Source organism: Cervus elaphus, chromosome 15 (genome assembly GCF_910594005.1).
Source record: "Cervus elaphus chromosome 15, mCerEla1.1, whole genome shotgun sequence".
NCBI classification, from domain to species: Eukaryota; Metazoa; Chordata; class Mammalia; order Artiodactyla; family Cervidae; genus Cervus; species Cervus elaphus.
In genome coordinates this window covers 78026581-78041462 of record NC_057829.1, presented here as the reverse complement: position 1 = coordinate 78041462, position 14882 = coordinate 78026581, and the positions used below count along the sequence as shown (strand labels likewise).

General features: G+C 32.2%; 1 protein-coding gene across 3 annotated transcripts in view; it reads right to left on the bottom strand.

The window, feature by feature from the left end:
- ATRNL1 (attractin like 1) overlaps positions 1–14882 on the bottom strand; it is a 744737-nt gene that overhangs the window by 586644 nt on the left and 143211 nt on the right. For all 3 annotated transcript variants that reach the window (XM_043926138.1, XM_043926139.1, XM_043926140.1), the window contains exons 11-14: positions 10990–11074; positions 9300–9508; positions 7905–8023; positions 3573–3705 (exon numbers count right to left, since the gene is read on the bottom strand). In XM_043926138.1, the coding sequence (XP_043782073.1) occupies positions 3573–3705; positions 7905–8023; positions 9300–9508; positions 10990–11074 (546 nt within the window). The remainder of the gene's footprint in view (positions 1–3572; positions 3706–7904; positions 8024–9299; positions 9509–10989; positions 11075–14882) is intronic.

Here is a 14882-nt window from a genome sequence, read left to right as displayed (position 1 = left end):
ATTCATGTCTTATGTTTTGATTATCCAAACACATGCGTATTTTTCAATTATTTCAGAATGCTAAATGAATACAACTAGATTTGATTAAATAATTTTTATGATAAAATTTAAATAGATCCTTGTATCACACTAAACAAAATTTAACTAATATTTTGGTGAAGAATAAGAACAGAAGATCTTAATTTTTTCTCTAATTATTAAACATAAGAAAAGCTATGGCTCTGTAACATCAGTCAAAATCTGTTGACTGTTAGGTCTTCCGTGTAAATCTAGTGTATTGATATATGGTTTTGCAGCAAGTGAAATCACTACTACATTTATATGTCGCAAGGTCCACTTTATACAAGATCACTTTAGTAGAAAAATAACCAGCACACAACAAAAGCAAAGTTATTCCTACAAGTGTAGCTATTAATAACTGTCCTCTGGGCTATGGAATTAGATTAACTAATCTCCTTAGCCCAGGTGTACTATTTGATATAAGCTGGGTTCTTTGATTCTTTAATTATAATTATGGGGCAAGAAGTTGCATTTCATTTACACTTCGTAAAGAAACTAGAAACTTTGCTTTCAAATATTTATTTTTACACAACCTTTCAGGTCTTTTGAAAGTTCAAACATACTATTCAGTAACAGTGGTTTATCCTTAGGCTCCAAATTGAACTTAAAACAGTGTCTATTTTCTAAAACACAGACTTCTAAATTCAATATAAAGTTATGCTCTAGGATACATTAACACTGAGGTGTTTTATTGACACACCAATCTGTGAAGCTTGACTTGACGATCCGTCAGTTTCATATCACTAAATATATCAGTGCCTCTTGCCCTTTCAGATGCAACAGTTCAGTCTTTATGGAATTATTATAAAGCAGCAGTTCTCAAACATTTTGGTCTCAAGACCCCTTTAAACTCTTAAAAATTATTGAGAATGCCACAGAATTTTCCTTATACATTTTATATCTATGGAGCTTGACCATATTAAAAATTAAAACTAATCTTTTAAAAATACATGTATTCATTCATTTAAACTTTTATTACAAACCTACTCTTCCAGTTTCTGGGATGTCTTGCCCCTTAATGCTATTATTACACACCCAAAGAAGATGTATTAATATCATCACATTTTCTCCTTGAGAAAGTAAAGCTGGCGGTTTAAATTAGGCGTTGGCATCAAAAATTGAGATGGGTTGATAAATGAATAGGGGATGGATAGGCAGAGAAATCAGAGATAAAGCAGAGTAAACTGTGCATTGCAGAATCTAGGGCGTGGGTACTAAGTGTCCTCACTACAATTCTATTTTTCATTAAAAAATTCATAAAAAAATGTTTGAAATTTTTCATTAAAAAATGTTGGGGAAATACATAACAATTTAAAATAAATAGCATATTTAATTTCTCTTAATTAGAGTCTCCAAAAAACAAAAGAGTTAAGAGGGTGGCTTTGTTCTATATTTTTGTAAATTCCTTTAATGGTGGTTTAATATAACATTCAATCTATTAGAATCATATACTATGTAGCCTTTGGAAAACTATTAATACAGAGTAAACCTATAACAGAATGAGAATTACAGAAGCACACAATATCTTAGTATTACAGGGCCCCTTGCTTCTTGAATAACTACTGTCCTATTAAACCAGGTAATGAGAATAACACATAGTGCTTGGAACATAGTAAGCACCTGATACACCAGTCATTTAATAAGACTTCAAACGCCTCTGCTTTCATTTTCAAGCTATACATATAACAATCTTCCTTGTCTTCTGAAATCTAAACTACCAAATTACTTCAAGGAAAACAGTACAGAAGTTTTTGTTAAATTTCAGCTTTTTCTTTCCTTACTGAATCAAGGAAGGATTTACAATACTTTTGGTTATCTTTTGTTTTATAAGATCAAAAATACTTGGTTAATGAATCATACAAATGCAAACAACACATGGGCCTTTGAGGCTAAACTAAATCAAAGCACTAAACTAAATGTTTTGATGTCTTAAGTTTCTGTAGTTTTGAGCATCACCTCAACTTTAGGATAGTAGTTAATTTTTAAAATAGGTTAAGCTTGATAAATTCAAATTGCCAATTTTACATGAGATCAATAGAAAAAATGCAATTCACAAATTTTCATGGAAAAAGGCAATTACTACAGACTGAGTTCTGTATTTAAAGCATTCACTTCTTTGAGACAAGCTGAACAAAAACCAAGCTACATATAACACCAAGCTGGTTCTTAGTAAATATGAATACAGAACAAGGGGAGTTACTGTATAATAAAATAGCTTATTATATTTCTTATTCTCCAAAGTAATAACCTGGTCAAGTATGACCCTTAGGCCAAACCAAAATATTTTCCCAGGCAAGAGTAGATGAGTATTACTAAATATAACTTCACTATTATTTTCCCAAATTTCCACTGGTAATCAAATTCTCTTCTTATTGAATAATATTCCTGTACATATATATTCCTTCAGTCAACTCTTATTTTAGTCCAGGATTCACTCTGTCTTTTTAAAGAAACTTTATAAGTAATTTTATTGATCTACATGTAGCTTTTAGACTTTAACACTTAGAAATTATTACTTTCAAGTTTTGAGATTGCTTCTCAAATCTTGCCTACTGCATTAATATTCTCTAAATTATTCAAAATGAACACACATGCATACATCGCTATTTAAAAGCTTAAAAGCTCAGTACATAAACAAAATTCCAAAATCTCAATGGTACTTTTAAAGGCAATCTAATTTTTATTTTATTACATGAACTTATAAGAAACACTTAAATCCTATGATGGGATTAAATTACATAGCTTCAGATATTTTTCAATGAAAAAATGAAAAAAACAAAAAATCATGAGATAAAATCAGGCAAAAAGCTGAACAGAGATAAACACCCAGTTACTAGTCCCCTCTGCCATTTATAAGCCATGCACTTTTTTAGGCAGGATATGTAACCAGTCTCAGCTTATCTATATAACAAGAAGATGGAACTGGTTAACTATATATACAAGTTTTTTATTTTCTGATTTTCTCTTTCATATTCAAAGGAAAGAATACTTTGGGGTCTACTAAGAAGAACGCTAACTGTAAGAACTAAATTGAAATTTCTTTTTCAAATGAGTTTTGTTCTGGTTTACAGAACTTAAGCATCTCATTGAATCTTATAATAACTATTATAAATGTTACCATTTCTAATAAAAAAAAGAACAGTCAGTAAAAAACTGCTCCTGGAATTTAAAAAATAAAGCGCACTTAAATCCAATATGCTAAAATGTTAACATTGTTAGATTTGGATATTAGTCTGAGTACTTAATATTTTCTATGTTTTTAAGATATAATTTTTTAATTGAAAAGTATTCAAATCAAGTCAACAGTAATAAACAGAAGATACCTTGAAAGTCTTAATCGGAAATGAATGTATAAATCTTTCTTGTAGAAACACTGCTATTTTTACTCCAATACTGTTGTTTATTTGCTACTGATTTAATTTTAGAAAATGGAATATTCTTACTAAATGTTCTTTACAAAAATAGCATTCATCTGTGGACTAAAAACTGATTTACCCAATACAAATCTTTACCTGGTAGAGCCTGGCACTCCTGCTGTCGCTGATCCCACTGGCAATTCAAGTTCAGTGAACAGCTCTTACAGCTGGTAAGTTTGTTACAGATCTGCTCATTCCTCACATGGCATTTGGTATAGTTTTTCACAGACTACAAAGTTAAAGATAAAGCATGTTACCTTTCGCCTCTGTACAGTAATGACTCATGAAGTTTAGCGTATACATAAATCACGTGGTGAACTTTACAACACAGACTTCTAACACCAAATCCAGTTCTACTGAATCAGAATTTTTTATTCGTTTATTTATTTAAGCAAAGTTCTTAGAATTAGAATGTATGCTTATTGAAAAAACATGCAAATTAACACAATCTGAAACAGAAATCAATAATGAAAACGTATTCTATTGAATCTGATAACAGGCTTCTAATTCAATAAACAAAGCCAATGAACAAAGTCATTCATTTCTCTCAATGATCACATCAAAGAATTCTAGTCATGAATAAAACTATCATGCAGACTCCTGGGAATGAAGTGGAAATAATGAGTAGCAAAAGTTAAAGAGATGCTTTATCAAAATCCAATACAATCTAAAATGATAAATTATCTTCTCAATAACTCAAACTAAGTTTACTTCCACATACATTAAATAACGGTTTTGGTTACTTCCACAGACATTAAATAATGATTTTGGTTAACTGATGTTTCTCCTATGTGTATCTATCACATTTCTTCAATAAAGGTTGAAAAGAACCTGCAAAAGTTACATTTTGATCAGTCCTATTACACAACTACTCATATTTCAACTAATTGCAGGTCCAAGAGGTTGAAGGTTAAAGGTCAAAAAAGAAAACAAAAGGCAATATGGGAACTTTGGTGTGAGTTCCCTACTTATATCAAGGTTTGATATTTCACATGATATTATCAAAACCTGTGATAACGAAAATCAGATTCTTTGGGCTCAACTCTTCTTGTAACTCGTTATTGAGAAAAAAAAAAAGACACACAAAGGAAAAAAGCACATACTGCATCATAAGCTCCCTCTCCTTTCCACAGGTAGACAGGCTTTCTCATGTAAGGGTGATAAATATTTCTTTTCAAACAAAAAACTTGACAATCAAAATTTACTTATAATTTCCTATATATAAAAATGGTTGAAGAAATTTGTATCTTATTCTTCCTTTTAAAAAATCACATGATACATTTTTAAAGCCCAAATTGTACTGCAAGTCTTATTCAACCATCATTTTCACTAGGAACATGCAAATTTTCTTAATGCTATGTTTCTGATTCACAGCTTTTTTTTCTCATATAGCATATAAATCTTAGTATTATTCTATAGGATTACTATACTTCGAAACGTTTGTCACATAACTAAAAACAAATCAATTTACTTGAATCATCTGATAAATAAAATAGCCTATAAGACAGACAAGAGAATGGCTAAACAACGTATTAGAATAAGAGAAAGAATGAGAACTCAATGCCAAACTTTAGAACAACAATGGTGGAGTCACCATCAAATTAACTCTACTGCTCTTCATAAGAACAGTATAATCATTTATTGATACTGAGCCAGTACAATAGACCAAATTGTATTTCCATCACAAACAGGGCCAATTTATTCAATGACAGAAGAAAGCTGACTGCTGCTCTGAAACACGGCTGGCATTTTTTGGCCTAATGAACCAGACGCACGTTCATAAACAGACTATGAGGAATAACCAGTACTCCACTCATCTTCACCCTAATGTATCTCGATGTAAATTTAAAGTGAAAATCTGCAAGAAGAAAGCAGTTATTTGGGCTATTAGAGCACGAAATATGCAACATGCAGTAAAAATGACTAAATGATGAAAGAGAATATCAATGGACATCATTTATGCTAAAATCTCATAGACCCTTCTGTATCTATTAGCATTTGGTTTATTTTAATCACCAGACATTCTGATAAAACTGTCCAAAAGACACATTACATCAAAGTCTAAATTATAAGAGACTTCCATCTGTTCACTTGTACTATCTCACCCAGTGCTTTCCTTTTTAACACATTATCAACACTAAACTCTAAAGGAAAAGGCCACTTTATAAAATAAATACTTTATAGTAATTTGTATAATTCAATTTTTGAGACGTGTATTTTCACATAGTGTAAGTGTCTAAATACAAATTAACTCAGAGTCATCGAACAAAGTTTTAAATAAAATCTGCTTGCAATTCTTATCTAATGACATTCTCCATTTTAGTCCCTTATTCCCATGTTTTATTTTACTTTGCTACCATGTCCACATTATTCACTAATATAACTCCCATTAGATGAATATTATGCAAATATAAAAAAGTAATTCAAACTTTCAAAGTGAATCATGTTCTATTAACATTCAAACTCAAATAAAATTGAAGTATCTATTATTATTAAAGCAACACATCACTGCAAAGTATACACCAATACAGTAAGTATAAAAGCAAAAGGGTTCAATCTGATGAGTCAATAATTCAAAGTTTTCCTTCATTTTAAGTTTTTAGTATTATTTTAGAACAGAATGATAAAGCTTTAACTATTTCAAAATATGATGGCTACTGGAGAAAAATCCTAGATAACATAATAAAAAGTTTTTACTTAGTTTTCAAATTCCCTTTTCTTTACCTTTTACTTCTGCCTGGTATCTTGAAAAACAAGTGGATACTTTACTTGCTTAATAAAAATTCAAAAAAAGAAAAAATTAATATGTATTTAGTTTAAAATCTGTATGGAAACTTTTTAGTTATTGCAGCTACACTCCAATAAGAGAATCTTTAATCCTACTGAATACAATCCTTAATAATTTTTTAAAAATTTCCTTCAATTTGTTGACATCTAAAAAACATGGAATATTTTGATGCTATCCATTAAAAGGTTAGATTTTACTCTTCTTTATCTATTTTAATCAATATTAATTTTATAATATTTTCAATAGTCTATAGGTTCTTGACTTCATCACTAGTGAAACTTTGAGCCAGGTGATGATTTTTTGTGTCAGCGCTATTCATTCATTGTAGGATGTTTACCTGTGTCCCTGGCTTCTCTATGTTAGATCCTGGTAGCAGTCCCACAGTTGTGAAAACAACCAAAAAATACACATTGCCAGATGTCCCAGTGGGGGACAGAATTGCCTCAGAGAACCATAGATCTAAACACAAATTTTTAAATTTAAAACACAGATCTATAGACGATTTTAAAGATAAAATGAAAACTACTACTATCAATACTTCAGATTAAGCTTGCACACAAAGTATATAAATAAAACCTAAGTCACAACACTATTAGTACATGTCTGACAAGATTCTCATAGAAATGACTTCAATACTTACTTATACATTCCTATTTCTATCAGCACAGAAGACAATGTTTATGGTTACAGTCTTTTTTTAAATTAAGCTTTGAAAGAATTTTCCCAATCTTATCCATGAAAAGTAAAGGTTATTGGATTCAACATGGAATCTAGACTGATCAACAACATATCAAGAAGTAAGTGATGCCATACATATTTTCTAAATGTCTTTTTTTATAGTTGGCTTACAATTTGGGGGCTTCCCTCATAGCTCAGTTGGTAAAGAATCTGCCTGCAATGCAGAAGACCCCGGTTTGATTCCTGGGTCAAGACGATCCACTGGAGAAGGAATAGGCTACCCACCCCAGTATTCTTGGGCTTCCCTGCTGGCTCAGCGGGTAAAGAATACGCCTGCAATGCGGGAGACCTGGGTTCAATCCCTGGGTTGGGAAGATGCCCTCGAGAAGGGAAAGGCTACCCACTCCAGTATGCTGGCCTGGAGAACTCCATGGACTATACAGCCCAAGAGGTTGCAAACAAAATTTTATAGGGCTTTCCTGGTGGCTCAGATGGTAAAGTGTCTGCCTGCAATGCAAGAGACCAGGGTTTGACCCCTGTGTCAGGAAGATCCCCTGGAGAAGGAAACAGCAACCCACTCCAGTATTCTTGCCTGGGAAATTCCATGGACTGAGGAGCCTTGTAGGCTGCAGTCCATGGGTTCGTAAAGAGTCGGACACAACTGAGCGACTTCACTTACTTACTACAATACTGAATTCGTTTCAGGTGTACAATATGATTCAACATTTTTTAAACATTACATATTCCATTTAACATTATTACAAAACAATGGCTAAAAACTCCTGTGCTGTACAATATATTCTTCTTGCTTATCTATTTTATACATAGTAGTTTATATCTCTTAATACCATAACTCTATTTTGCCTCTCCCCTTTCCCTTTTCTAAATGCCTTGATACAGGTAAGCTAATGATTATAAAGTGGCAGTGTTAGCTACATCATCATCTACCCGTAAATACTAACCATGCTGCAGTTACTGGTTGATGAAATGCATTTCTTGTCATCACACCACTGGCACCCATTCGTATTGGCGGTGCAGCTGGCACAATCTGCATATCTGTAACATCTGTCATCAGAAGCAGCTGTGATACAAATGGGAGAGAAAACACATTAGGATGAAAAGAAAATGTCACACTTCTTCATTCACTTATTTTTAACATCTGCTGAGAATCACGAGGACATTTTTAAACCATAAATGTAATCATCAATATCAAAATAAGTTCTCCAATATGAAGTCAGTTTTGTAATGTAATTGGATTTACAGGGATTTAAATACCTCATGCCCTCATCTTGATCATTCACTCTATCAGGATCCTACAATCATTTGACATGTATACATTATGGAGGAAGGAAAAGATTTAGAGGTATTTTATTAAACAAAATGTATTACTATACATTTAAAAGAAAAGACTATAACAAATGCTCATTGTTTATCATTCTTCATAAAGCTATCTAGAAACATCTAAAAAAAAAAAAAAAAAAGAAACATCTGACTATAGATTAGCAAAACCTGATCTGTTCATTGTAGCACCAAAAATGTATAAAAGCCCCATTCACTTAAAGAAAACTGAAAATTTATATCCAAATCATTCTTTATAAATATTTACTATTAATTCTTCATAAATCAGGGCATCCCAGGTGGCACTAATTGTAAAGAACCTGCCTGCCAAAAGAGGAGACATAACAGATGCGGGTTCGAGCCCTAGGTCAGGAAGATCCCCTAGAGGAGGGCATGGCAGCCCGCTCTGTTATTCCTGCCTAGAGAATCCTCAAGGACAAAGGAGCCTGGAGGAGTACAGTCCACAGGGTTGCAAAGAGCTGGACACGACTGAGCAACTTGGCATGCACATTCATAAGTTTGAATTATTTATTCAATATTTTATAAGAAATATTGAGTTATAACAGGACATCAAAATTCTAGAAGCTTTTTAGCTTTATGGGATGGTTTGACAATAATTCAGGAAGAAAAAAAGTACCAAATGCAGAATAAATTTCTTCATTTTATTTCTTTGAAGCATACAATATATCTAAGAAAGGATGTATTTGAGAGAATTTTATACTTACATACAAAAATAATTCATATATATATATGGCCATGTTACATGTCAAAATTGATATATTACTATTACACAGAGATATAGTACTATTACACATTCAAAAAGGAAAACTAAAGATAGGTAAGAAAGATATTTAATTATTAATCACTGCCAAATTGAAACGTTAGAATTCCTAACTAGAGGATTATGAGTTTTTAATTTTTGAAAACTATTAAGGTAATTCTTATGAGCAGGAATTCACTTCCATTTCAAGCCAAGTAGAGGTGCTTTATGTCAAAAAAGAAGTAAAAAAATATTTCACCTGTTTTCGGAGGGCACTTTGCTCTAAGAATATTATTAGTATTCCCAGAGTCCCAAGATTCACAGTGATTTTTGTTCCAAATACATTTTATTCCTGGACCAGCATTTTTACAAAGTTCTTCATCTCTGAAAGCCTTGCAATTTGGAGGCTTGTATACAAGTATATCATTAAGGAGTACACTAGAAAATCCTCCAAATATATACATGGACCTATTAAAAACAAAACAAGAATCTTAAAAAAAGTATACAATGAGTTTTAAAAATAAAGTTAAATATGTATTTTACATGTTTTATCTAGATAGGAAACAGTTCTAGAAATATATAGTAGCTATATGGATATAACAAGATATACTTTAGAATTGTTATATAGAATTAAATTTTTTTTTTTAGAATTAAATTTTTTGAATACAAAGAATTTAGAAACTGAATAGAGAATTCTTTGTATACTGTTACTATCCTTTTATAAAATAAAATGACCAAGAGTAAAATAATCAAAAAGATTTTCAAAGTTTCAATTTGAAAAGAAAAGCTCAGATGATTACTGAATTAATACTACCAGCACCAAGGAAATTTGCAATGGCCTCAAAACAGCCTAATTTTCATTTCTAAAAATACTATTGATATAAGAAATGGAAAAGATGAGAAAATACTTCAAGAATATTTTTTATTATTTAAAAAGTAAAATAAAAATCAATGAAACACAATTTTCAGCAGAGAAGCTTAGAGTCTTTATGTTTACACTCTGGATTTCACTTATTTCCATTTCAAAAGGCAACTGATACCACTCACACAGTTTTATTTTTAGTATCGTACTGGACAATTTTTACATAATTAGAATAAGGTAGTAATAAAATGACCTTATAAAAATGTCATTATGAATCACAAATTTTAAGCTAATTGATGATCCAGCATGTTGTTTACTGTCGTGAGTCCACATTAATGAATTTTTGCTATAGAAATAGCAAAATCACACTACCTTACAGGAGGAAGGTAACTTAATGATCATCGAGTCCAAATTCCCAGTGAATATAAGGGCACTAATGGCCAGATAGTGCTAATGGTAAAGAACCGCCTGCAAATGCAGGAGACGTAAGAGATGCAAGTTGATCCCTGGGTCGGGAAGATCACCTGGAGGGGGACATGGCCACCCACTCTAGTACTTTTGCCTGCAGAATCCATTGGACAGAGGAGCCTGGCAGGCTATGGTCCATAACATCACAAAGAATAGGACAGGACTAAAGCAACTGAGCACGCATGCATGAAAAAGCCATAGAGGGTAAGGGGCTTGTCAAAAATCACACATTCAGTTATGACAGAACCAAAATGAGAACCTAATTATTCTCACTTCCCTTGCTCTCCTCAATAGAAATATGTGGCTAGCCTTTCTATAACTTCAGGCTGATTTTTTAGGGCAATCATTCATGATCTGATCTCTGGAAAAAGAAATTAAGGCAGGATGAAAACTTCACAGAGTATCTGAGGCTCTATCTCAGCACCCTTCCTCTGATATGCCCCTGCCCCTTAAATAAATTTATGGAAAAGCAAGAAGGATAATGGTTAATGAACCAAAATTTATTCCCATGGTATTGAAGCAATACATAAAACTACAATGCCATTGATTACAAACAATCATTTGCTTAAAGAATAACAAAATATGTAGGAAGTATGACTGGTAAACATGCTTCTTTTACCCATTAATGACAACTGCAGAGTGACCAAATCTGTTGACATCTCTATGGAGATTTGGTTTCGGTAGTATTTTCCATTCGTCACAAGCTAGAAAAATGAAAACAGCAAAACAAAGTATGAAATAAAAGAACAATTTAAGACACATACTACAAAATAATCACTGGACAAATAAAGATACATTACTTCAAATTAGGAGGCCTTTCATTAATTTCCCATAACCTACAATTTAACGTCATTATTCAACTAGCATTATTCGTTAAATAAAAATAACTTCTGTCTAAAATTCTCACAAATAATTTTATATGTATGAGAATAAAGGAAAAAAGGAAACAAATTAGGTGTACTTTATTTTGGAGGGTAATTTCAATGACATATTTTATTAAATAAAACAAGGTTCATATGGCAAAATTCATGAACATCAATATTGGGAAAATGTATCATAAAGTTAAATCATTAAATCAAATTTTACATGTATGCATGCAAAATTAAATAGAATATAAGTGAGAGAAAGCCTAAAATGGAATCATCAAAATAAAATGTTTAAATCAGTTTAATAATATGATATTTCAAAAGAAAAGTTTTCATTTTATGCAAAGAAGAGTTTTAGTTGCAAAAAATAGGACAAATGAAAAAAATCTAAACAGTTCATTAGCTACATAAAGATTATGGAAAGAAAATCGATTAAAGAAAACTTTTTCATTTAAATATAACCTCAGAATCCACACATATATTATTAGAGATTTTGAGATATCAAATAATTCAGTATTCAGTGACTAGAAACATTCTCAAGACAGTGTTCTAGATTTTATCCTCTTAGGTGTAACCTATTTAAAAGCAGATCCAGGTATTTAATATAACTACATAGATATAACAAGCTTTAAAAACATTTTTATTTTGGCAACTTAGAAGCCCTTCTAAAACAGAAAAAAAAAATCTGAAATACAATTAGTTGTAATTGTTTAAATTACGTTTTCCTATATAAACAGCCATATATATTACACCAGAAGTAAAATAAATTTGGTTTCATTTCAATATTATTACTAGTAAAGATCAAGGGAATTACAAAAACCAAAATCATAGCTTAGGAAATTAAGCTGGAAGACTCAGAGTAATAAAATGTATCTTGGGTTGTATCTCCCACAGTACCTACATACCCTCCACCAAAGGGGTATTTTTAAGTTGATATAATCTTTTTAGTTCACAAAGTACATGAACTTACTAAATATTCTGAATAAAGAGAGCACAAAGGCACAGAAGCCTAACTTTACTAAACCCAGTGTTTTCCAATGTTTTATCCATAGCACTATTCACATTGCACCTACTTACATTCCCAGGAGACAATGCTCTGAAGATCACATTTTGAGAACTATTATAAAGGCCTACATGTACCATTCATAGTCTACCATTTTTTTACATGCTAAAGTTCACTTAAGAAATGTGCATTAATATGCACATAGTAATATTAAAAATTTCCAAGTGCTTTCATCTGCATAATTTAAATAGTCTTTGTTAAGAATCCAGTGAGGCTGACTGAGCAGGTATCACCATATGCTAGAAATGAAGAATGAGACCCAGGAGAAGTTAAGTAATGTCCTTAAGGCCCATTAGATTACCTTTGTTTTGCTATAAATTATGTTTATGAATGCCTGATTTATAAAAGTATATTGATGGGATTCTGAAAGATTATTCCCATTTGGAAAGAAGGGGTGACTTGTAAAGGGTAAAGACTTTGAAAAAGAAAAGAGATGAAAATGTTAGAGACAGCTAATGAGTTAGCATAGATAGATTTTAATCATGCCACCAAAACCCAAGACACACACACACACACACACACACACACACACACACCCCTCACATGGCCAATAATTCATAAATTGTGTGTTGAATATAGTATTCCAGCAACAGAGTTAGAAACCTGAATACGCTTCAAGGAAAGGAAACAAGAGTCAAATGAAAGAGTAGGACTTCTGGAAACCAGTTTATCATAAAAACCTCCAAAGAAGAATCATCTCCAGCATCATTTTTGGGACATCTGGTGTCCAGAAAAGAAAGTGACCCAATAATCTGAGCCTATCCAGAACTGAAGAATAAGTAATTTGGCCCATCATCCAAAACAACTCAGCAGGAAGGAGAAAAGCAGATTTCAGAGATGAGAACCAGGAAAAATGCCCCGAGAAACCGTTTAAGAAGTGAGTCAGGAAAAAGAGCTGAGAGAATAAAGGTCATTTTCTAAAAATTAGGCTTTTATAAGAACTCTTTCAGTTCTACAAGCTACTGTCTTCAGGAAAGAAGAAAAATTTTTAAGCATACAGAGTAGTAAAAACAATGGCATTATAAATACCTACACACCAGTACCCAGACTTGTCAAACCCAGTATTTTACCATGTCTACGGTAGAGTTTTAAAGAAAGCATTACATATACGATGGCGGTTCCCTGGATACTCCCTCTCAAATTTGATTGCTTTACGTCTTCTGTCTTTGGATGCAACCACTATCCACTATCCTGTATTTGCTTATCAAGTTCATATTTATGATCTGTATAGAGTATCTTGTGTAGGTTATATAACTTTATATTAATACAACTGATAGCAAACTATGCAAACTATGTGGATTTTTCTCCACCTTGCTTATTCTGTTCAACCTGTTGTTTTTTGTTTTTTTCACCATTTTAACCATTTTTAAAGAGAACAGATCAATGACATTAAGTACATTCACACTGTTTAGAAATCATCATCATCATCCATCTCCAGGGCTTTCTTCATCTCACAAACTGTAACTGTGTACTGATTAAACAATATCTACCCATTCCTCTCTACCCCAGCCCCGGGTAAGCATTATTTGACTTTTTTGCCTACAAGTTTGGCTGCTCTAGCACCTCAAATTAATAAAATCATGAAGTATCTGTCCTTTTGTGACTGGTTTATTTCCCTCAGCATGTATTCAAAGTACATCTGTGCTGCAGAATGTTTCAGAGTTTCCTTCCTTTTTAACCCAGAACATTAATAATATATACATTGTATGCATATATGAAACTTTTGTATATACAATGAAATATTATATTAAATTGATTTTATTGTTAATATTATAATATTATATTTATATTATTAACATATTACTATTATATTATTGTATTATTAATGTTTGACTGCTAGAACAGTCAAATTTGTTCTAATTTATTCTTTGACTGTGTGGATCACAACAAACTATGAAAAATTCTTAAGGAGATGGGAATACCAGATCACCTGACCTGCATCCTAAGAAATCTTTATGCAGGTCAAGAAGCAACAGTTAGAATTGGACATGGAACAATAAACTGGTTCCAAATCAGGAAAGGAATATGTCAAGGCTGTATACTATCACCCTGCTTGTTTAACTTATATGCAGAGTACATTATGAGAAATGCTGGGCTGGAGGAAGCACAAGGTGGAATCAAGATTGCCAGGAGAAATATCAATAACCTCAGATACACAGATGACACCACCCTTACGGCAGAAAGCAAAGAAGAACTGAAGAGTCTCTTGATGAAAAAGAAACAAGAGAGTGAAAAAGTTGGCTTAAAGCTAAACATTCAGAAAACTAAGATCATGGCATCTGATCCCATCACTTCATGGCAAATAGACGGGGAAATAATGGAAACAGTGACAGACTTTATTTTCTTGGGCTCCAAAATCACTGCAGATAATAACTACAGTCATGACATTAAAAGACGCTGCTCCTTGGAAGAAAAGGTATGACCAACCTAGGCAGCATATTAAAAAGCAGAGACATTACTTTGCCAACAAAGGTCCATCTAGTCAAAGCTATGGTTTTTCCAGTAGTCATGTATGGGCATGAGATTTGGACTACAAAGAAAGCTGAGTGCCGAAGAATTGATGCTTTCGAATTGTGGTGTTAG